Source organism: Crocuta crocuta, unplaced genomic scaffold (assembly GCF_008692635.1).
Source record: "Crocuta crocuta isolate KB4526 unplaced genomic scaffold, BGI_CrCroc_1.0 scaffold148, whole genome shotgun sequence".
NCBI lineage: Eukaryota > Metazoa > Chordata > Mammalia > Carnivora > Hyaenidae > Crocuta > Crocuta crocuta.
In genome coordinates this window covers 1,123,361-1,148,581 of record NW_027532416.1, presented here as the reverse complement: position 1 = coordinate 1,148,581, position 25,221 = coordinate 1,123,361, and the positions used below count along the sequence as shown (strand labels likewise).

Below are 25,221 nucleotides of genomic sequence, written 5' to 3'. Positions count from 1 at the left end.
AATAGAACTCCCCTAGCACCCAGCAAGAGCACTGCAAGGAATTTACCCAAGGGATACAGGAGTGCTGATGCATAGGAGCACATGTACGCCAATGTTCATAGCAGCACTCTCAACAAGAGCCAAAACATGGAAAGAGCCTAAGTGTCCATCAACAGACGAATGGATCAAGAAGATGTGGTTTATCTATACGATGGAATACTACATGGCAATGAGAAACAATGAAATCTGGCCATGTGTAGCAACATGGATGGACCTTGTGGGTGTTATGCTGAGTTAAATAAGTCAGGCAGAGAAGGACAAATACCATATGTTTGCACGTATAGGAGGATTAGGAGGAATGTAACGGAGGACCAAGGGGGAGAAGGAGGGGGGAAATAGTGGGGGAGAGGGAGAGAGGCAAAGCATGAGAGACTCTTGAATACTGAGAACAAACTGAGGACTGATGGGTGTGGAGGGGGAGGGGGGAGATGGGCATGAGGAAGGCACTTGTGGGAATGAGCACTGGGTGTTATATGGAAACCAACTTGACAATAAACTATTTGTAAAAAAAAATAATAAGTTGCCATACTACTGCATTTCCACTAGCACTGAGTATTATGGTTAAAAAAATTTTTTTATGGTTTAAATGTTTTTGACAATTTCATAACAGTTAATGGCAATATTGCATTCTTTAAGGACTTTCCCCCTTTCCTCTCCGCTCCCATGCATTTACCAACTCACAAAATACAAGTAGATTAAAGAGACATTTAAATTCCCATCCGAATGTCAAAGCTTCAAAGGTATTTGTTTTCCTCCAGTAAGAAAACAATCCCCACCCCAAATCAGGGATGGCAACAGTGAATTCAGTTCCTATATTCTGCAAGGTAGCTCTTGCTTGTAGCAGGGAATGATGATGACAAATCATGTCCTGGTAGAGGTTGATATGCCTGGGAGCCAAGTCAGCAGCAAGTTTCTCCAGCCAAATGCCAGATCTCCTTGGAGGACCAGCTAGGACAAGCCAGGTGGGCTCTGTGCAAGGCAAGACTGAAGTCACAGTCAAATCAGTTCTTTCACTAACACACTTAGTCAGCTATGAAGCACTGATTGGTGGAAGCGAGTTTTGTTTTCTTCATTGAGACCTTTGGAAGATGTTGAAGACTTTGAAAGAGGCTTATACTATGTATGGAAATATATAAAAATAAGTGAAAAAATAAAATAGAGAAAATTATAATATTATCTATAGTATTTTGGGAGCATTTATCATGAGTTAGGAAATTTCAGAATTCTCTCCTTAAAATAAACACATATAGGGTGGTTACGATGTATCAGGTACTGCCTTAAGTGCTTTTGAGCCATATAATCATTATAATCAGCTTATGATAGAGACACTATCCTCTTCATTTGATAGATGAAGACATTTAGGCATAGAGAGGTTAAGTGCTTGAAAAGCCAGGATCTGATCCCAGCTGTGACCCCTCTAAAGCCTGTGCTCTTCAACACTATCTTATAAAAAGGAAACTGATGATCAAATCAGGTAAGTAATTGCCATGGTTCAACAGTTTAGGTCAGGAGTAATTTACTGAGTATCTTCCACAAACTAGGCATGTGCTGGCCCAGGGTCACAAAGCTTACCAGCAGGAGGCCTAGGAGCCTGGATTTGACTCAAGTTGGGTCAGAATCTAGGCTCTCACTTTTTCTACTACGTCTTGCTTAAGGGAAAATGCTTTCCTGTTTGGGTTGATGTCCAAGAGGCAATGCTGGCATAGGGCACAGTGCTCTTGGAACAGAAGGCCACAGTGAGAAGAATAGAGGCTCTCAGCTGTGCTTTGGGAGGGCAGTTGTGCTAGAAGGCACCTCTACAGGGGGGCCCTCTCTACCCCTTCAAGCCCCCAGTCACTTTAATATGGTCCAGGTGATTCAGAATTTCTCTCTTTGTTCCAGATTCCTCCACGCAATGAACAGTCTCCAGGAATTCCAAGAAGTATTCTTACAATCCCAGGTCTTGGCATGAGAATCAGCTGAACCTTCTGTTACTGAAAATTCTCTTGTATTTTCCCCCTGACAACTCACACTGTACCTCAGACTGCTTTGATAGCTCCCTTAATAGTTGCCTTCATATTTCAAAACCTATAAAATTACACATTTGAAGGGATTATTCATTTTTTTCCTATGGAAAGCACACATGCCCCATAATGCTTTAATAATGATAACCAGATGGATTGAGGGGTCTTTGACAAGGGGTTTCTTCAGCTAATGTGAGAACAGACTGAATTTTAGCTTTTCTGACTAGTGCAAAAATGAGCAGAATGTAAAGTGGCCTATAAATTTCCTACTTGTGCAATTTTAATACTTTCATCATAGTCAAATGAAATATATTTGAAGCCAACTCTCCCCCTTCTCCATTTTTGAAAGTACAAATTTCGGGTTTTACTCAGTAAAGCCCAGGAAAATGTTTACCCAGAAGGACTGGATACTCCTAAGCAGTTCCCACTCAAAATTCTGACCCAAACAGCTCTACTCAGTGCCTATGCTCGGGCCTCCTCTTTCCTTGTTCTCAGAAAAACCCAAGATATTCTTACCTACATACTGAATCATAAAAGCCATAAAATATTGGCTGATCATCTGGTCTACCTCTCTCATACTGTAACTGAGGAAACCGGTTTCAGGAAGGTTCTGGACTTGGCTAAGGTCACATAAGTGGCAGAGTTTAGACTTGAACCCATTCTACATGTAATGTTCATTTATTATGCCACCTGTCTCTCTTCTACTTTCCTTTTCTGTACCTTCCCCTTTTTGGTTATACTTTCCATTCCCCCTGTCAGAACCAGGTCTTGGATGATGATGAGATAGGTTAAACCAGAGTAAATCAGATTGTGGAGGACAGCCACAGCAAGGGGGCAACAGGAAACAGAGGAAAGGTCTGGTAACAGGCAGCCAGAAAAAGTTCGACCGACAGCTCCAGCACAAGGCAAAGGTTTGGGGAGACGGATGGTATGTGTAGAGTTAGGAATGCAACGCCAGACTACATAGATGCATATGAGCAGATTAGGTAAGCAGCAGGGACCCAGACTCAGGAGTTGCCTTTCAGTGACAGGATTCGTGTTCAAAACACCTGAGATATGGTACCAAAGCAGGGACGTGACGTGGAACTGGAACCAGAACCTGGAATTCAGTTCCAAGGAACACGTTTACAAGGTCAGGTCAGAATAAGCAGTGAACTGTTGCCCAGAGTTCCTTAAATTCTTCCAAACTCGTGTGGGAGAGACTGTTAGTGGCTGACCAAAAAGGCCACGTACCTCCATAAATCTCCTAGTCTCCTTTGTGGCTGGACTAGGACCCTGTGACTATTTGTGGCCAAAGGACTGTGAGGAGAAGTGGAGACCATGGAAGCCACACATTTTGTTGCTGAGGAAGGGGAGGCGCACTAGACGCCTATTGAGAATAGTCCTGTTGTAGATCCTTATCCACTCATTCAACTCTGTGAAGCATCAGACACAGCATGACCTTCTAACATGAGGACTTAATATCTACATGGGAAACGACAGAGGAAGAGAGCACACCTTGCTCAAGAGGGCTGTCTCCTAGAAGAAAAAAAGAGCCAAGAAGTTTCCCCTCATAAAACCAATGGTCTCTGAATATTATAACTGCTTGTTTTGTTGAGAAATAATTGGGAACTGGAAAAAAGTAGGGAATTTATATATAAATGTAAACGTACAAACATATCAAAATTACATAATGTAAATAGATTTACATGTATGTAAATAATTTACAAAGGTATAGATTTATGTGTCCTAACCCATTTAATCCTCTCAACAACTAAATGAGGCAGGTACAATTATTATTCCTATTATTATTCCCAGATGAGGAAACTGTGGCACAGTTTCTGTGAATAATCTGCGAGACAGTTAACTCTTGCGAAGAAAATCCAGTATGTCAGAGGGAGCTAAGGCCACGTTGGTGTGAGGCCCTCACTTCATCCGGTGACTAGCACTATGCCCAGCAGTGCCCGCTCAGCCCTCACCCTCCCATGGCTGTCTCCTCAGAGCTCGCCTGCATGTACTCAGCCCTCAACCTGCACCACGATGTGGTGACGGTCACACAGGATAAAAACAATGCCCTCATTGAAGCAGCAGGTGTAAATGTTGAATATTTCTGGCCAGGCTTGTTTGCAAAGGCCCTGGCCAATGTCAACATTGGGAGCCCCATCTGCAATGTAGGGGGTGGTGGACCTGCCCCAGGGGCTGGCTCAGTGCCAGCAGAAGGTCCCGCGCCCTCCACCACTGCTGCCTCAGCTGGGGAGAAGGAGGTGGAAGCAAAGAAAAAAGAATCAGAGGAGTGTGATGATGACATGGGCTTTGGTCTTTTTGACTAAACCTCTTCTGTAACCTGTTCAGTAAAAAAGCTGAACTCTTTAAAAAAATAAAAACAACTACATTAGAAATGACATTTGAACAGTGAAGAAAATTCCTATTGAATATTAATATACCTCTTAACCCTAATTTAAGTTGAACCCATCATCTGTATTTTATATATTTTAAAAATTAAAATTAACCAGTTTAAAATGCACTTGGTACTTTCACAAGTTGCACAACCAACACCTTTCTATAGCTTTAAAATATTTTTATCACCTCAGAAAGAAATGCTCTGGCCATTAAGCAGCTGCCCCCCATATTCCCATTCTCCTGCCCCCCAGACCTAAGCAACCACTCAGCTAGTTTGTCTCTATAGACTTTACCGTATTGATAGATTTATTCTAAATATTTCATCTAAATGGAATCATACAAGAGAGGTGATCATGGGTCTGCCTTCTTTCACTGCAGCACGTTCCTGAGGTTCGTCCATCTTGTACCTCACTCTCATTAATGGCTGATTTGTATCTGTTGTAAATACACACTACCGTGTGTTTATCCATCACCTGTTGGTGGACATCTGCACTCTTTCACCTTTTGGCCACTGTGAAGAGTGCTGCTGGGGATATTTTTACACAAGCATTTGCTTGAGTGCCTGTTTTCCACTCATCTGGTCATTTACCTAGGAGAGGACTTGCTGGGTCACATAGTAATCCTATGTTTAACTTTTACAGGAACCACCACAACAAATTCCATGGTGGCTGAATCATTTTACATCCTTACCAGCAATGTATATAGGTTTCCATTTCTCCATATCTTAACCAACACTTGCTATTTTCCCTTTTTTTTTTTCTAACCGCCATGTTACTGGATGTGAGGCAGTATCTCATGGTGATTCTGATAACACATTTCTCTGATGATTAATGATGTGGAATATCTTTTCCTGTATCATTGGCCATTTGTATATCTTCTTTGAAGAAATGTCTATTCAAGTAACTTTGCTCATTTTTTAGTTTCTTTTTTCATTTTGTTGTTATAAGAGCCCTTTTATGTATTCTGGATCCTGGATATAAGACTTGCAAACATTTTCTCCTATTCTGTAGGTTATTTTGTTATCTTAAAAAGCTGAATTTCTAAGTCTGTTTCCCACTCAAAGAGACTTCTAAGGATATTAAAAAGTTTGTTTTAATATTTATAAGCACTGTTATCTCATGCCCTAGAGACTATAGATGTTTGTTTGCTATGGAAAACTACATTTGTTAAAATTTGTTATTAAATTTTGTAGTTTATCGTAGAAAAAATTAACAAGTATTTACTAAGCATCTAATATGCCTCTTGTCCTTAATGTATTTTAATTTACTTTTGGACCAAATGACTTTTACTACTAACATGGTTACAGCATCCATAAGAGTGGTGTAGTAGCGGAAGTGCTGGAATGAGAGTCCAGCCTCTTGGCCTGTGAAGCTCAGACAAGGGGCTTGACTTCTGCCTCTTGGTTTTCCTCATCTGGAAGACAGGGCTGATAGTAACTGCTTTGCCTCCCTCTGACGGCTATTGTGAAAATCAGGTGAGAAAAATGAGAATCTGCACAAAGGACTTCAAGAGCTCTGTGGAATACCTCTGCCCACCCCAACACCTCACCACGACCACCACCACCACACACACACACACACACACACACACGCACGCACGCACACACAAAAGCACTTCATAAACTTCATCCATTATACTGGTGTTGTCCTGGGCAAATCAGGTCACATGGTGTCCTTACTGCACTCCTGGAGTGCATTTTCTAAAACACAAGTCTGACTGTGTTACTCCGTCCTCTGAAGCCCTACAGTGACCACCCACCCCCCTCCTCAGAGGAGACTTGGTGATGTGACTCTTTAGCCTCTTCTCTGACACTGACCAGGGCCCCAGGCCCAGCTGTGCCAACCTGGTTTCCAGTCTGCACTGCCCTCTGTGACTCCTCAGAGCACCTGTACATGCTGTTCCACAAGCGCTCAGAAGGCTGGATGTGCTTCTCAGTCATGGGATCTGCCACCCGTAATGAGGTGTGGGTCCTGGGAAGGTCTCCATCTTAGAGACCATCTCAGAGGCTTGATGGACAGGAAATTACTTTGGCTTTTGAAGACTTGTATTGAGAGTTCCCTTCTGCCACCAATAGCTGTGTGACCCTGGGCCAGCCTTTCTGGGCCTTAGTTTTCTCATCTGTTAAGTCAGAGGAGCTCACACAGAACTTTTTGGTCTATGACCTGGCATTTCCTCTATGAACAAGTATTTATTTTTAGCTTTATTGAGGTACAACTGACAAATAAAACTATAATATATTTAAGGAATACAGGGATGCCTGAGAGGCTCGGTCAGTTAAGTGTCTGACTTTGGCTCAGGTCACAGTCTCACCATTTGTGGGTTTAAGGCTCACATCGGGCTCTGTGCTGACAGCTCAGAGCCTGGAGCCTGCTTCAGATTCTGTGTCTCCCTCTCTCTCTTTAAAAATAGGTTTATAAAATTCACACCTGCTTTATAGACAGAATAGACAAGCAGTCTCCCTGAGTCATATAGCCAGAAAGGGAGCGGCAGGCTAGGCTTCAAACCAGACAGTCTGACTCCAAAGCTCAAAGTTTTTCATTTCAAGTGTCTTCCTCCAGGACTCTCAATGATTGTCTTCTCCCTGCTTTGTTTCCACGCCCCGTCCCATTGGCCCAGAAACAATCGACTATTTTTCCACTCCAATTTTCCAAGAGCTTCCAGAGCCTACGTGTGTCCCTCCCAGAGAAGTATCTGGGAGACCACAGCACCTTACTTACAGAGAAAGACTCCACCTCCCCTCACCTCCCCCCAACAGCTATCTGAGCTCATCTGAGAATAGCAGTAACAATATTATCCTGTGACGCGTACATAGCAATGAGCATTTTATCCATTGCTGTATTTTATCTTATGAGACTGCCACAGCAGTCCCAGAAGTTAACTGAGGACTGATTTTATGGATGAGGAGATTGAGGCTCAGGAGTTCACCTGCCCATGATCACATTCTTGACTCCAAGTACATCACTTCCTTCTTGAGCCTTTGGCATAGTGCTGAGCACAAGTTTGGGAACATATTTTAGCAACATGCCTTACTAAGTTTCTCCTTGTGGACAGCAAAAGAAAGCAGTGTCTCTGGCTACTTAGAACTACACACACAAGTGCCACTCAAATGGAACCCTGGCCTTGACCCTAAAGAATCAATCAGTGGTCGGCCTTCAGTGAAGCTATTTTTGGGTCCCCATCAGTGTTCTGACACTCCATTACCCAGACTTCCTCCCGTGACCCATGAGCTTGACAGTACCTCCAAATACCCGACAGCTTCAGTGACTGATGTTCACCAGATGCTGCTCAGGCCTCATGTTCTTACACAGGGATGATAGAAAAAATACACCATGACCCACTGGGAACTAACTGACTGATTGTTCACAGTGCTGATGATTCTCCTTGTGTAGAAAAGTGGAGAAATTTTGGTGCAGTGGTGTGGAGACTTTGGTTGGCTGACTGGTTTTGATTTGGAGGTCATTTGTCTGGCTTGGGATTATCTGATGCTTGCCCCTCCTGACTTAATCATCCCTATTTCTTTTTCTAATCCATGTGTCACCAGGCGAAAGAAGTGTAAACATGTGAGATTGCTGTTTTCAGCAAATTCACCCAGCAGTGGATGCCAAACCAGGCTTCGCCTGAAAACCAGTCTGGCACCGACAACAACAGAAAGAGATAGAGTTACATTTCTTGTAAACCAACAGCTTGATTTTCACGTTGGCACACTGGGGGTTTTGTTGTTATCGTTTTGTTCTGGACTGAGGGACAGGCTGAGTTTCCATAGCTGGGTTTCTGGCTTAATGTAGCATTGCTTCTTGAAGCTTGGTGAATCAATTCTACTCGACTAACATTCACAGCAAGCAAGAATTGTAGCAATCAATTCTCCTCTCAGAGTGATCTTTCTAAATTGCAAATGTGATTGTCCTCCTCCTTGTTTGGCATATTCTGGCCAAACATTATTTTCAGACTTATGGACCGGGCTGATATTTATCTGGTATTCCAGCAGCACTGGGACATAGCTGGCTGCTGTTTTTATTCATTTAGATCCAAGCCATAAAGGTCATTAAATATTTTGAATATCACGCCTGCTTGTTAACCTTTACTTCTTCCCTTACTCTAATGGCACTAAATCAAGCCGTTCTAGAAAACACCTCATGCCTTGAATAAACCAGGGTCTCTCATCTTCTCACATCTCTGCCTTGGAGACCCCAGCCTCCCCTAACTCCTCTCATCCTTCAATGATCTCAGGTATGCAAGGCTTTCCCTACCCCCTCCTCTCTCCCATTCCTACCACATGCAGCTGCTCTGTCCTCTCTGATTCTATAATACTAATGATACCAATATATGTAACACCAACAACTGTAACACCAGGGACTTAAGAGACACAGTGTTTTCACTCTGAAAAGAGTCAAGTCAATACCAGCAGCAAGAGGCAAACTAGGAAAACAGGTCCTTTCCACAGGAGAGTCACGGAATCTCAGAGTTGGGAGGGATTTAAGGCTCTCCCTCATCCCCTTCCACAGTATCTGTGATAGATATTTTTTCAGCTTCCAATCAAGCATTTCCAGAGATGGAGCAGCAAGTGTTTTTTTTTTGTTTGTTTGTTTGTTTTGTTTTTTACAAAGTTTTTCTTTACATTGAACAAAAGTTGACTTTGTACTAAACTCTACCTGTATGCCCTTGGTCTGCCTTCAGGAGATGCAGAATAAGTCTTTCCCTGCTCTGCCTGATGGCCCTTTAGATACTTGAGGAGGTCACTCCTCTGTCTTCTGTCCTTCAGAAAGAGACTGGGGTTCCAGAATCATTCTTTCAGGTACAGTAGAAAGAAGATCATGCCCTGACTGCCCCAGAAGCCATCACATTGTTTCTCCAAGTGCCTGGCACCAGGCTGTTGTTTGGAAGGAACATAAATACATCTTATTCCAGAATTTTTAAATTTAGGCCTAAGCAGTATACTCCTCTTAAATAGAAGGTTGCAAATGAAGAAAACAAGAAATAAAAATAACAAAGTATTTCTTAGAGACAGAAAAAGCTCCACACATTCTGTGATAAATCTAGCAGATTAAGTTTAGCGGCAGCTCATTATTTGTGAAACGTTATGCCTGCTTCTAGAAAAGGGACAAAGAGGCAGCCAAAAGATAAAGCCTATGTGTCTCTCAGAGTTCACGCACGCTGGCTTAATTTAGGAAAATTCCTAGGAGGGGCCACTGTGGGGAGCTGGAGACCACACTGAAATGAAACCCAGCTCCAGTAAAATTAAGTATGCATGTGATGGAAGCAGGCTGGGCACTGTCTGGATCTATTTTGGAAAATGATCCTGGAATTTTTCTCCAAGAATCAACTCACAATAGTGGTATTTTCAGGTGTGGTTTAAATGCAGTTTTGCCCAGAGGCAGAGCAATGGACTCAAAAAACCTGTAAGCTCCCTCTAGAGGCTCAAGAATGCAGCTCCCAGCAGAGTTCATGGGCTTGGAAGCCTGCCCCAGTGTCCAGCGGGGAATCAGGAGAAATACAGGAAGTTACCCCCCCCCTTTTTTTCCTGTTAATTAGAGCCAAATCTGATGGCTGAAAAAAAAATTAGAGAATAAATGAAACTTCTCCTTCTCCAAATAAAGCAAGTCTGGGATCAAATGCACAGTGAATATACATTCATAGAGAAGAAGTAGTAAGCGGTAATACCCTAAATTTTTGAATTAGGTAACAGGCTGATGCTTGACAGTACAATGAAGAAAGCAAAAATTCTTGATGACTCCCAGGTACGCTGACTTCTAAAAAGGCATGCTTCTTATGGTTAATGAATGACATAATCAACATGGTCATCATTACAGCCACCAATGATTAAGCACTTTTCATGTGCCAGACACTGTGCTAAACACTTCACCTGCATTTTCTTGTGTAATCTTCTCAAGCTCCGTTTTGCATAGATACTAGTATCGGCACCATTTACATACTAGGAAACAAGGTCTTAAAGGAGTTAAATCCTTTCTTCAGGTTTATGCAGTTCATATGTGCTGATGCCAGGCCTGGAACTCTGGTCTGTGCTTTTAAACACAATGAAATAGTGCTTTCTCAGAGGAAACTGGACTCTTCAAGATTAATGACCAGTTCTAAACATCCAACAAGTGAGTGGTGCCATTAATGAGGGGCAGGAGACCAATGCAGCAATGGTCCATTGTGAATGTTCAGTGAAAACCTTCCCTTCTAAAACGAGATGCCAGTCTGACTACCTGGGTCTTGAGTGTGTCTTCCAGAGCACAGAGACCCCTGGGAGTCAGTCCATGCAATTATATTTTTATCCTGTCACCTAGATCTGTATGCTCCCTCTACCGGGTGCATGAATCAAAGAATGATTGAATGACATTGGCTGTCTTCTATGAGTTTACAATATGCTAGAAATGTTTAAGATTTGTGTGTGCGTACATGGGCGTGCACACACACACAGACACACACAAAGGGTCCAGTGTAATTATAATATTAGTTTAGAAGTGAGTTAAAGTATATTAAAGATATGTACCAGCAATTTCACATTCTTCATTCATATGAAGCCAGGAAAATGTTCCCATGTACAAGACATGTATAAAATTTAAAGAATTGTTTCTAAGAGAAGAAATTGTCTCTAAATATTCATCAGCAGAGGCCTAGAGAAGTACATTTCAATTTACTGATACAATGGAATGTTATACATAGTGATTAAAATAAATGGTCTACAACTAACTCATGGATAACTCTTGAAACACAATCAAGTCAAACCATGCTGATAACAACATTTAACACTTCTTAGGTTCCAGGTAATATGTGCTTTGAACGTATTAACTCATCTAGCCCTCAGAACCTTTTGAGGGTAGGTATTATCACCAAACCCATCTTAAAAATGGGAAGTTGAAGAAGGATTACTACATATGACATAATTGCTAAGATGTTTAAAGATATACAAAAAGACTCATTTAAGAATACATCCATATTCATTAACAGATGCATGGGAGGGGCATCTGGGTGGCTCAGTCAGCTGAGCATCTGACTCTTGATTTCAGCTCAGGTCATGATCTCACAGTCATGAGATCGAGTCCTACATTGGGCTTCATGCCAAGCATGGAATCTGCTTAAGATTCTCTCTCTCTCTCTCTCTCTCTCCCTTTGCCCCTCCCCCACATGTGTGCTCTGTCAAAAAAAAATTTTTTTTTATTTTTTANTTGACAATAAACTATTTGTAAAAAAAAAAAAAAAACAAAAAACAAAAAACTCTACCTATAAGAGAAAAAACATGCATGGGAATCATTAAATACCAAAATTATGATGGTGATTATCTCAGGGGTGGTGAAAGGGAGACGGCCATGGCCCAGGGGGACACCGAATATATTTACACTGCTTCATTTCTCAAGTTGGATGACTACTACATAGATGTTCTTTATATTTACCCTTTTTCTATGTCTGAAATTTTTCATAATAAATAAAATGACCAGCAAGCATAAACTAAATCCCTAAATACTGAATAGGCTCAAGGTAAAACAAAACAAAACAAAACCTTGTTCCTGATACTGCACAGAGAAAGAGGCATTCAAATTGGACCTAATTGTGAGTAGCGCTAGCAGATGGGGAAATCAGGGCGTATGCTAGGGGCAGGATGCTGTGCACAGAGGTGGAAAACACAGCAAATTCTGACTGTAAGACCTTCTTCTTTGAAATCCAAGGCCCCTGGGAGGCCCAGTCTGAGGGACGGAGACCCTGGACTTGGCGGCTCCGCTGTCTATTGGGCTTTCTTTCTGTGGCCAGAGAACTGGGAGGCATCAGTTTCTCTGCTAGAAGTGAACAGGGGTGCCTGGGGATGCTTAGATCTGGCATGCTGGAGCTCTCCCTCAGATTGTGTGTGTGTGCAGGGGGGGAGGGGGGGTCCTTGTCTGCTACCCAAAAGCAGATTGGCTGGGATGTGGAAGCCTGTATTTATTTGGCATGAAAAATGACTGACAGAGTGTCTGTTTTTGAGTCTGGGAAGGAATGATGGGGTCTTGCTGCAACTCAAAGCCCAAGCAGTGACTGGCTGACCATAGGGGTAAGTGTTTCCTGAACAGAACAGAACGAACTGTTGGCCAGAAAGGCCAGGGCACAGTGGAAGACCTCAGACAGTCCAGTTTTAAGGCAGCTGTGGCTCTGAGTCCCAACAGAGCCAAAGTCCAGATATTGCCCTAAGCCAGATGACACTGTTCCTGAACTTGAACCTCAGCCTCTCCCTCCTGGCTCCACCTCCACCCATCTCTCCACCATCTGTACCTATGGGGACTCACCCTGCTGACCAGTTCTCACTGGCTTTCAACTGCTTGTGTTCTAGATCAGAAACTCTGGGCTTTAGATCATAACTCAGAGCTTTAGATCACTTGGCCACAGCTTCTTGGGGCAAAAGCTGGTTTTCCAAGTGCACAAAGAGAAGTAGCTGGTCAAAAACTACTTACTTACTTGACTAATTGAAATGAGTATCTGGCTGGTACTGCACTGAAAGGAAGGCATTGCCTTGTCATGCAATGGGAAGACGTTAAGTCTGAAGATGGGGCCTTGAATATTGGCTCTTCCTCTGCTTCTGTATATTTGATCTTAGACCTAAGTACTCAGCTTCTCCTAACTTCAGTTTTCTCATCTGTAAAACAGGGGCCATAATGGCCATCACCTAAGGGGTTGTGGTGAGGAACAAAGATGACAGTGGTTGTTGGATGCTCATTATGTGCCTAGCTCTGTGCTCGGGACTTTCAAATAGAATCTCACATAAACTTCTCAGCACCTCTAAGGAGGAACTGGGGAACAGAGAGCTTAAGCAATTTGTCCCAGTCTCACAGCTGATAAATCGTGGATCTGGGATTCAAACCCAGGTCTGCCTGGCTCCAAAGACTTACAGCACTATAGGCAGTGAAGTGATTTGAAAATGTTATTTCTACTACTCATTTAGAAGTTGCAAACTCATCTCAACTAGGTTAAAACATCTTTCTTTTGAACTGGCTTGACTGGGGATTAATTTAGATCCAAAATACACAGGCTGGATTACATCCTTGCTGTGAGTCCAAGACCCTTTTGCTCCCTATGAGGAGACAGGAGACCTGTTTTCCTTTCTGTCTGGACACTCAGTGAGCCAGGTTGGACATGAAGGGCTCCCCAAAGCAAGAACAACCTTCCCTGGGGAACCTGGGTCTCCAAATTCCCAGCATGGCACTCTTACCTTGGACCTCAGTTCTTTGTCTGTGCAGTTTCTTGGCAATGGTCACCAACCAGGTGCCTAAGGATTTATTTTGTAGTCTCCCAAAAGCTGAGTCCTCAAACCCAAACATTCACTTCACTTGCCAAACACTTCCCTGAATTAAGTGCTCTGGAAATTAAGCTTTTCAATAGCTTCTCTGTATCCACTAACCTAGGAACAGTTCAAGCTACTTCTTTTATACTGGTATTATTCTTAATATTGTATTCGATATCAAGTGTTTGGTGTTCCCAGTTCTATAGTGGTTACCACTTCAAATAAATTAATGAGCTACTTCTTTATATAATGTCTGAAATGTTAAATCATGTCACATGTGGCCACAGGAGAACTCTCAGGCTTTTTGGCTGTAAGAATACATCTACTCTGGCAGAACTACATTCTTCTTTTTATGTGATCCAGCTTGAAAAACCAAGAGCTATGGTCTTCAGCTGGAGGTTCTTTTAGGACATGCTTTTCTGACTTTCAGAAATCTAAGCTTGGGGCGCTTGGGTGGCTCAGTTGGTTAAGCATCCGACTTTGGCCCAGGTCACGATCTCGTGNGACCCTCCCTTGCTCATGCTGTCTCTCTCCCTCTCTCAGAAATAAACAACATTAAAAATTTTTTTTAAGTTTAAAATGTATATCTTGATATAAAATGTTATATATTATACCATTATGGGGATATGCTACAATTTACATAAATACTCCTCTGTTGCCAGGCATTTATGTTATTTTTTAAATGTCTTGTTATTCTAAGTAGCACTAAGGAAATTTTTTTCTAAATAAAACCTTTACCATATTTAGGCTTACTTCTCTTGGAAGGATTTCCAACATGAAAATACTGGAACTTCTCTTCACCTGAACATTAGGATTCATAAGGAATTTCTCAGTGTTGACATTTATTATCGAGCTCTCAGCTGTCAATATGGAAATAAGGAGGCCATCATGTGATTTCTAATGATATTACAAGCTTAAAGGAACCTTGGCCTTTTTGTTTTTTTTCCAAACCATACTACAGCTGTAGTTCATTCTCAGGTGGAATAGCAAACTGAAATATTCTGCTCGTCTACAACACAAGCATGACTGAAAGTGACACAGTATCAGGAAGTGTTCAGAGAACAAGGGTTCGACATCTGTGATATCTTTTCAAAAAACTCATAACCCTCGTCTAATCATGAGAAAGCATTAAACAAACCCAGTTGGGAAGGCGGTATTCTACAGGATACCTGGCTAGTATTTCTCAGGACTGCCAAGACTGTAAAAGAAGGAAAGACTGAGAAACTACCCAGACCAGACAACTTAGGGGGACAGGACAACCAAGTGCAATATGGTACCCTGGACTGGATCCTGGAATAGAAAAAGGGCCTTAGTGGAAAAACTGATGAAATATGATAAAAATTGGAACTTAGTTAATAGCAACATACCAACATCAGTTTCTTAGTTTTAACAAATGATGCTGAGAACATGATGCTCAAATGATCCTGAGAACATGGGGAACATGGGGAAAACTGGGTGAGGGGTATATATGAACTTTCTGTACTGTCTTTATAACTCTTTTGTATATCTAAAATATTTCAAAATAATGTTTTTTAAAGATAAAAGATAAGGGTTCTGGAGCCAGTCTAATTTGTTTTTGAGTCCTGGATGTGGCATCTGTTACAGCTGAGTGACCTTGCACAAATTATTTCTTTGAGAGTTGGTTCATCTACTTTATATGAAGAAAATTCTCCACCACAGGGTTTTGTAGGTCTTAGCTATAATAATGTAGATAAAACACCTAGCATTATTCCTGGCACAAGGTAAGTGCTTGATAAATGTAAGCCACATGATTATTTTAATTAGTTTGAGGGTTCTTCATTCTAATTCTTTGCTCTCCCTAAGGTAAAAAGGAATTTTTATGCACAGCTATGTAAAATGTGGAAAATTGAATAGTCTCATTAAAACTTCAAACTCAACACAAGAGAGACAACCTTCTCATGAATCTGGAAATAGTAACTGCTGTGGGATTTTGGGTCATTGTTCTTGTTTTCTGTGTAGTTATTGGGTTGTTTCCTAAGGGTAGGTGTAGTGAGAAGATGCAAGGTTTGAAATGAAACTACATTCTAGCACTGATTGCCCAAAATTACCAACTTACAAATGCCCATTGTGAGACATGGGAATTCTTTCATTTGAACTGCTTAGAAAAACAATCTTGTAGAGGATTGAAAATGGTCTGTGCTTGGCCTCTACCCAAAGGCAAATTATTTTAGTATGAAAGTCTAAGGAAAATAATTTAACCACAAGCTATGTGAGGAGGAAAGGAAAAATAACCAAAGGATAAAGAAAAATACACTCTGGCTCTACCATATATAAAATTTCTTATTTGGGTGCTAAACTGCAGCACAGATGTGAAACTTGATCTACTAGTTAGGATCCAAATGACAAAAGGAAAATAAATAATCCAAGATGTAAAAAATATTCTGAGATGACATTAAACTTCAGTGAAAGAAGTCTGAGCGTGGCCAAAGCCCATTTATTCAACACAACTGGTCCTAGCCTGAAATCTAGGACCTGAATTCAAATCCACTTACAAGAGGTAGGATCATAAATAACCTCACTAGCTTCAGTCTTCTCACTCTAGAAACTGTGATAAGAAGATCTATGTTGCAAGATTCTGTAAGAGACAATACAGGAATCAAGTGAGATAGCATGAAAAATGCCTTGCACAGAGTTCACATACAGGAGGCAAAGAAAAAATATTATCTAGATCCAAATTTGAACATACACAACACTGACCTGGTCACATTTATGACCCTATTTCTAATGTTAAGGAATTCACAATCTTGTTGGTGAAAAAAATGATTCCTATGAAAAGTTACAGAATAACACTGAAACTGTCTAAGAGAGTGTTAATTTGAGTATTAAAAATATGGTACTAAGGTCTGCTTTCTTTCTGCTGCTAAAGTTGACCTTCCTTGTCAACATGGTACCTTTTAGAAGTGGACAGAAGTAAGAATCTGGATCAAACACCATATATTAATTAGGGCGGCAAATTTATCCCTTTGGTATAAGACTGACTGACTGGATGACTAATGCTCCTCTAACTGTGAGATTCACAATAGTTTATAGCAACAAATCACTTATCCAGGGAATGAGCTCTTCCATATAAGTATATTTTCCAGTGTAATTAATTATACGTTCTTCAATGCTAAAACTTCAGTATTTTTGGACAAAAATACAATTGTTTACATTATCTGTTTCACACTTCAAAAACGTATCTTCCTTTCAATCTTTAGCACTAAGCGCAGTGCCTGGCACCTGCTAGAGGTTCAACAAACGTCCTACTAAACTGCAGTGTATGATACACAGTCTTACTTACCTTCTTAAGTGGTGTTTGATGAACAGGATCGAACCTTATCTTTATGACTACAATCATTATTCTAAACGTAATAAATGTGTAACATTTCTAACATTTCCTACGAGTGAAGTCCTCTGGGGCTATCTGCCTCCATAAAATGGTCTCAGACATGTGATCTGATTTTTCCAGCTTGTTTTTAAGCTTTCCATCTCTTTCCTTGCTGTCAAGGGGTCAGTGATCAATGTAGCTGCTGTCATATTGCCACCTTTCTGAGTCTTCCCTTTTCTAAAGTGTTGTGAGCTGGGAAACCAGAGAGCCTATTTGTTGGGATAATATCTAAAACTAAGGGCCAACAGGCTCCATGAAAGGGACTCTAGGGCCATTCTCAGAATAAATCACATGTGTTATGTTGCATGGGCTCTTCTGGTGGCTTGGAGGCTTAGCTTTCATTTATTCATTTAAAAAAATGTGTTGAGTGCCTTTTTCTGTGCCAATCACTCTTCTAGGTGCAACATTCATGAAAAACACTGATAAAAAAGTCTCTACTTCTTTTAAAGGATGTTTTATTTGGGAGACAGATAAGATAGTAAGCAATATACATAATAAGTTAGCAAAGAGGTACATTAGCAATGAGTGCTAGAGGGAAAAAGTCAAATGTGGGCAGATCTGGAATGAGACATGGCAGGTAGAGCAGGTGATGGTATTAAAAAGGTTGGTAAAGGTTGGCCTCTAAGAAGGTGGACTTGAAGGAAGGGAGGGAGTTGCCAAACAGTTATCTGGAGGAACCGGGTTCCAGGCCAAGGACAAAGCACAGCAAAGTCCATCAAGTCAGAATAGAGAAAAGCAAGGAGGCCAGGTGACCAGCTGGTATGAGCAAGAGGAAGACCAGGACGAAATGTGACTGGCTTGGGGAGAGGACAAGTAGTTGGGACCTCATAGGCCATTGGATTTTCCTTGTGAGGCAGGGGCCATGGTTCCATTTTACAGATTAGACAACTCAAGATCAGGGCATTTGAGCATCAATCTATGGCATCAGTGATCACTGTTAGCTCTTGTCACATGGTCTCCTCTGAGGGTCTTCTCTTTTCTATAAGTTAGACTATGGATCTTCTCTTTTCTGATATGTCAGGATTTACACAAGAGATTCAGGACCAGTATCTGAACTGAGATCTTTGAATTACAAATGTATCTTTCCATCATGCTATACGGTTGCAGGGAGAATGTTGATCACATGTAAGCAAACAATCATTTCAGGAAGTTGATCACACGATTTATTTGCATACTGATTCTCCTGATTACAAAGGAAGGGGTCACCTTATAGGCATCTATCTCTACCAGGTAACACACACTGAGGAGTTAGTTTCAGCTACTTATGTATCTTAAAATAATACATCTTTTTCTGGTCAAATATTGTATAATTCAGACATTTCACTAATTCAGCCAATCTCTCTGCCCTCCAGAGCCTCAGTCCAATTTCCTGAGGTTTTACATAATGGGCTCCATCTGACCCAGGGCCACTTGTCTTCGTACATTTTCCCATCAGAGTATGAGGTTTCTCAGGCTTTGCGATTGGTTAAATAATGGAACAGAGTCCAAGCTCCCAACTAGGCCTCCTCGGAAATAAGGTCTAGGTTTGGATCCAGGATACAATTGATGTCAAGGGAACTCTTCCAGACCTCACAAAGAAGTGTCCAGAACCAAAATGTTTCTGTTTTAAGCCCAGATCAGAATATCAAAACCCACCTACTCATGCCAATTCCAAATTTCTCCATAATTACTTTGGGAGGATTGTTTGCCTGCTTAAAATATCCATTTCTCATCCTGACACAATGTTCCTTGAGGCTAATAAAAGGAGCAAAATCACCATTTTCAGCAATTTCAACCCAGTGCCAATGGGGGAAAAAACACAATGTTTTTCTTGGCACAGAATTCATGGAACTTAAAAACAATAAAGGTCAACTGTGCCATATTTTTTAAACTTTTCTTCTTAGACTTGCTCATTTGTAAGCAATCATTCTCGGAATTCTTCAACAAAATGGAAACCTTTGAATTATTCACAATTGGTCTAAGAATTTCTCTTAAAAAATCAACAGGCCAGGCCTGGTTTTATCACTTCAGAAAGTTTTTATTTATATTTTTTTTCCTAAAATACTTTAAAATTCAGGGCTTTCTTTCCTATTTTGTTTTAATAGAAAATTCCTAAACTTTAAACTTGCATTTATAAATAAAGCTGTATGAATTCAAGCTGATCTAAAACATAATTTTAAGGTCAAGTTAGTCCAACCTTTTAGCATAATTCAATAATGAAAATTTACAGGGTTTTCAGTACAAACAACATTCAAATGAAAATTACAATGTAGACTGGAATAACTGGGAGAGAGAAGGTCTGCTTGATACTTAAAAATATTAGAACATCTGTCAAATGAATTTTTATATAAATGAAAATGAACCCTTTAAGACAAAAAATGAAAGTACTTTTTTCCTTTATGAGAGCTATGAATTTTCAGAGTTTACATGAGCTTTGTGGATCATCTATTCTAGAGATAATAAGAACGTTTGTAGACCAACTTGAAGCAACTGTTAGGGTGCCTGGAGCACTGTGATAAACACTGGGAAGTAAGCTCAGTGAGGACTGTGTGATTGATTAATGTCTGCCATGGCCAGAGGAGGACGTGGAAGCCTGCAGGACACACAGAAGGACATGTGTGAAAAGACACAGTCCAGATATTCTTCGCAGATCCAGTCTAACCTACAACTTGACAAAAGAACTCTTAAACTGCAGAGAAATCAAGTATCTGCCAATGGTTGTGCAGCTAGTTTGTGACAGAGCTGGAAGCAAAGCTTAGTGGTTTGGGTTCTCATTTGAGACCCTCCCATCAACAGAAGTCATTAAAATACATACTACCCACTTCCCTGCCATGGTGGCTAGAATAAAGGAAGACACTGCCATATCCAGTGATGCCTACAGGGTCATGGGGGTGCACAAGGCTGTTGGCTGCTCACTCAGTACAGACATGAAATGAGAGTCCCTAACAGTGCCTGTTAAACCACATGGTTTTCTGGTGGATCTAATAGATTTCTTATTCAGTCCAGAGTGTGGGGTGGGGTGGGGTGGGCTAGGCAACTTCACTTTTATCAAGAGTTCCCAGGTCTATAGGCCATAATTTAAAAAACACTGGAATGCTATTTCTCTTCTTTCTGCCAGTTCTGTTCTATGGTCTTCCTACTTCATACGGCCATAACCCCACCTCTTGTGCCTAGTCTCTTTCTCCTTCCTTCCATATATTTATTTTTAAATGTCCATTTATTTTGAGAGAGAGTACATGCAAGCAGGAGATGGGCAGAGAGAGAGACAGGGAGAGAGAGAGAACCCCAAGAGCCTGATGTAGGACTCAAACTCACAAACTGTTGGATCATGACCAGAGTCGAAATCAAGACTGAGCCACACAGGCACCCCTCTTCCATCCATAGTTTTTGTTGGTTTCTTGCCACTTCACTTTTTGGTGCACTGTCTTTTGTTCCTGGCTCTAACTGCCAACGTCATCCAATGAGAGTCCTTCTTGGTTATTTGGTGAATTGATCCATCACAAGATATCCTTCTGGCTTTGTCTATGGAGCCTTTCAGCCATTCCCAACCACTCCCCCTGGAAGTACAGACTCTGAAGCTAGGCTGCTGGATTCAGATCCTGGCTCCACCCCTTACTGACAGTGTGATCTTGAGTAAATGATTTCAGCCCTCTGTGCCTCAGTTACCACATCTTTAAAATGGAAAATAATAATCATATCTACCTGATGCCATTGTTGTGAGGATTAATTTAGACGAATTAACAGAAAACAAAGTGCTTAGAATAGGGTCTGGTTTATTAAGGTACAATGTCTTTGCCATTATTATTATTATTATTATTTTGTTTCATACTGTTTGAAGCTACCAGTCAAGAGTCAAATAACCAAGGCACTACTATATACATAACCGCTTAATCCAAAGGTCAATCAATAGATAATCTCACGGGGCACATCCAGCTCAAAAGCAGGTAGTTAACAAAAACTCTGTGTATCCACATGTTTCCTTATAGGGATTATAAATCCCTTTATCTTAATACAGTAGACATCTTTGGGAAATGTCTGCCCAGTTCAAAATCACCACCACCCACACACCGCCAGCAGCCATGATGTACAGTGTGATTGACCTCTTCCCTCCAGCCAGTGATTGGACTAGGGCTGGCCCCCCCAACTCAGGCTGGACCAGTCTCATAATTTATCATTGGGACTAAGAGATGTCTGAGTTAGTATCTCTTTGAAACTTGAATTTTAATGTAAACTTGCGAGCTGTCGAGCAGACATATTTTCCACAATGAGAAGCTGAGAAGTAGAAGTTAGCTTATTGGCAATGAAAAAAGAGAGAAGCTGGAACATTCTGAGGGCCTCCCAGCCCCTGGTTCCAGTATTCTCCCAGCCCTGCCTGAACTGCACTGACTGGGTCTATCCAACACCTCTATAGGCTTTGATTCTCTATTTTTCTTAATCTACATCAAGCCTGTTTTAGCCAAAGAGATCTAGCACCTACTTTTACTAGCAGTGGCTGTGAAGTTTGTAGATTCTCTGACAGATCTCTCTGACCTAATAAACACAAAATCGAATAAAAACAATATGCTTACCATACAAATATAGCTTTAAGGCCCATATTTCCCTCCCTTAATGTCCCATCCAACAAGCTTATGGTCCTAGGTCACACCTAATACAGAGTTTCTGGATCTGATACTTTTCATAGGAATATCTGATGTAATCACCACAGGAAACAAAGACAGGTTTCACTGGTTTTTTTTTAATTTAAATTTAATTTTATTTTATTTCTGAGAGAGAGAGACAGAGAGACAGTGTGAGCAGGAGAGCGTCAGAGGGAGAGGGAGCCACAGAACCTGAAGCAGGCTCCAGGCTCTGAGCTAGCTGTCAGCACAGAGCCTGACACGGGGCTTGAATCCATGAACCGTGAGATGATGACCTGAGCCAAAGTCGGAAGCTTAACTGACTGGGCCACCCAGGCGCCTCCAGATTTCACTGGTTTTAAAGTAGCCCGTGTAGGAAATGGGACCATCACACTGATTACATTTTATTAGTTAACTGAAAAGGTTGACAAAGAATGAATGTTGGTGAATCCTACCTCTCTTCTGCCTTTCTCTGTTTTTTGTTTTTTCCCCCCAGTTCCTCTGAGCTACTCTGGCATCAAAGAGGCAGGGCAAATGAGCTTCTCTGAGGGCCAAATCATGGAGTGCCTCGTATACTGTGGTAGGGATGTTGGCTATGCTCTGAGTAGAACGGTACTGCAGAAGTTACAATAAAAAGGAAAAATGCAGCATGTGGAGCCTGGCAAGTATTTGAGCTCTCTTGGATAGAGAGAGATTTCAAATATTTTTAGAAAATCCAAATGTGTGAACGGTATATGAAATAAAAATTACAATAATCCCTTCCCCCACCAGATGTAACTACAGTTGGTTAACACAGTGTGTGTCTCTGAAAGTTTTGCTGGAAGGCCCAGCTCCCTGGGTTTGGTGGCTGTATCTGAAGAGTACAGTGGTTTCTCTCATGCAGCGTGATCAGAGAATGCAGAATTACAGCTGGTTGCACATTCTGGATAACCCTAAGACCACAAGCAACACTATCATTTGTTCAAAATACAGAGAACAGTGCTGAATGGCCTCAAGGCCATCATCAGGAACTTCATGCATCACAGGCTGGCAAGCGCTTGTCTGCCAGCTCATGGCTGGGAAGACTAATGGGCTCCAGAGTCAAAGAGATCTGTGTTGGAATCCCAGCACTGACGGTTAACGGTTGGCCTAACTTTTCTGCGACTCCCATTCTTCATCCATGTATTCATCCACTCAATAAATATTTATTGAAAGTCTTCTGTGTGCCAGACTTTGTGGCAGTCACAGGGGACACAATGGCTGGTAGGAAGACATCCAATGCCTGCCCTCATGAAGCCAGTCTAGTGAGGGAGACACACACTGAATCAAGATTCACAAACAAGTTGAAACTGAGGGGCAGCATAGGGTAGTTGAAGAACACAGACCCTGGGACAAAACTGTCGTAAGTTCAAAGGCTGGTTCTTCGACCTCCTAGCTGAGTATAACCTTGAGTAAGTTATTTCATTTCTCTGTGCCTCAGTTTCAACATCTGTACAATGGAGATGATAGGAGTATCTATCTCTAGTTGTGTTGAAGATTTCATCTTGAAAAGTACTTAGAACTGTGAAGATACATAGCGATTACTATATAAATGCTTGCTATTTTTTTTTTAAGTTTATTTATTTTGAGAGAGAGAGATAGAGTGCGTGTGAGCAGGGAAGGCACAGAGGGTGAGGGAAAGAGAGAATCCCAAGAAGACTATGTGCTGTCAGGCTATGTCCCACAGAGCCAAATGTGGGGTTCGATACCACGAATGGTGAGACCATGACCTGAGCCGAAATCAAGAGTCAGACGTTTAACCGCCTGGGCCACTCAAGCATCCCATGTGCTTGCTATCATTAATCATTAACTGTACTAAGTTCTGTGGAGAAAAGACATGCAATAGGATAAAGATATGATAGAGGGCACCGAGCACATCATGAGGTTCAGAGGTTTCCTGTGCCAGGTATTGAATGATTATGCTCAAAACCTGCTCCCCTAGAGTCTGTGCTGTGATTGGGGGCTGGGACTCTGCAGGCCACATTCCATCTTGCAAATTGCTTTTATGGAGGGCTCACCCAAGAGGCTGCAATGGAGGGAGAATGAAAGCCTGGATGGGAGAGAAGGAACCTGCTCCTTCCTTCCCGCTTCCTGAGGAGCTTCTGTGGGCTTCCCATACCTGTGAGTGGCACCTGTACCTGGCAAATCTTTTCACCAGGTAGCAGTGTCCCTCCCGAGGCGTCAGCTCTGTGGAGGTTACAGTTTTCTGCTACTTGTAACAGCAGCTTCATCATACCCCACCTCAGAGACAGCAGCATCACTGGCTGGTCCAGATCAAAGGCCTTTGGGCCCCTTCTTTAAGTTTCTGAGTTTTAATAATTCCCACTCTTGTTTCCGCAGACCTAGGGTGGTAGCTGCAACTGTTGTTTGTTACCTCTGTGGTGCCTGAGAGCAGAAGTCATCAGGGCACCTGGATGGCTCAGTGGGTTGAGCATCTTGACTCTTGATTACCACTCAGGTCATGATCTCACGGTTCATAAGTTCAAGGCCCGTCTTGGGGTCCGTGCTGACAGCACAGAGCCTACTTGGGTTGGGATTCTCTCTCTACCTCTTCTCTGCCCTTCCTTTGTGCTCATGCTCTCTCGCTCTCTCTCTCTCAAAATAAATAACTTTAAAAAATTGTCAAACTTTTTCTGTAAATGGCCAGATAGCAAATACTTCAAACTTTGTGGGCCACGTGCTATCTTTGTTGTATTCTTTTCTTCTAACAACTTTTTACAAATGTAAAATCCATTTGCAGCTCCCTGGTCATACCAAGTCTAACATGAGCTGGATTTGGCCCAGTGGCCATAGTTTCCAGCCCCACCTTGGAGTTTTCTTTTCACTGTTTTTATTATCTAATTAACAATTTTGTACTTACTTAATGGTTTGTTATATGATTTCCCCTCAGTTCAGATAACTGGCATGGTTTCAGTCTCCTGCCTAGATGGATCCTCACTGACACACTTCCCTTGGGATCTAAGGAAGAGTTGAACACAACCAGGTGAAGGGCCAGTAGAGGCTCTACTGTGGGTGGCAGGCAGAGGCTGTTCCAGGAGAGAAAAGCATGAGTGTGTGCCCTGCTGTGGGAAGGAGCAGAGCTCATCTGAAAACTGCTGTGATCCGAGCGGACACACCATGGCTACTGTGGGGCCAGCCCAGCAAGACCCTGTAGGCCACATCAAGGGCTGGTTTTCTGCTCCAAAAATCTCTGGAAGCCACTGAGGGGCTTTAAGCAGATGGATATAGTCTCATATTTGTATTTTCAAAACATCTTCATGGGTAACACAGAGTGTGGCAAAGTACTGAATGATCTATTCTTTATAAAACAACTTGTAAATCAGATAGTTACTCAACAAATTTCAATATCCTTCTTCGATCCTTTCTGTTTCGTGGCTACACGGACTGGTGCTGGACTTCTGACAAAACTGTAACCAAGTTCGCTTGTCCTTTGTGATTTTCAACTTTGGAAGAACAACTTTTTCAAACTAAAAGTTTCTCTGCTCAGAGCATACAAATATTAAGTATATTATTTCTTTTATTCTTGCCTTGCCTGAGACCACGAATATA

The 25,221-nt window shown here is 41.7% G+C and overlaps 2 protein-coding genes across 3 annotated transcripts in view; one reads left to right on the top strand and one right to left on the bottom strand.

Annotated features, from left to right (window-relative positions):
* ME3 (malic enzyme 3) overlaps window positions 1-25,221 on the bottom strand; it is a 192,504-nt gene that overhangs the window by 136,731 nt on the left and 30,552 nt on the right. The gene's annotated exons all lie outside the window — the stretch shown is intronic.
* LOC144243838 (large ribosomal subunit protein P1-like) lies at window positions 4,007-4,351 on the top strand. Its single transcript, XM_077778978.1, has 2 exons — window positions 4,007-4,077; window positions 4,153-4,351. Exons 1-2 carry the CDS (start codon window positions 4,007-4,009, stop codon window positions 4,349-4,351), a joined length of 270 nt encoding a protein of 89 aa, XP_077635104.1.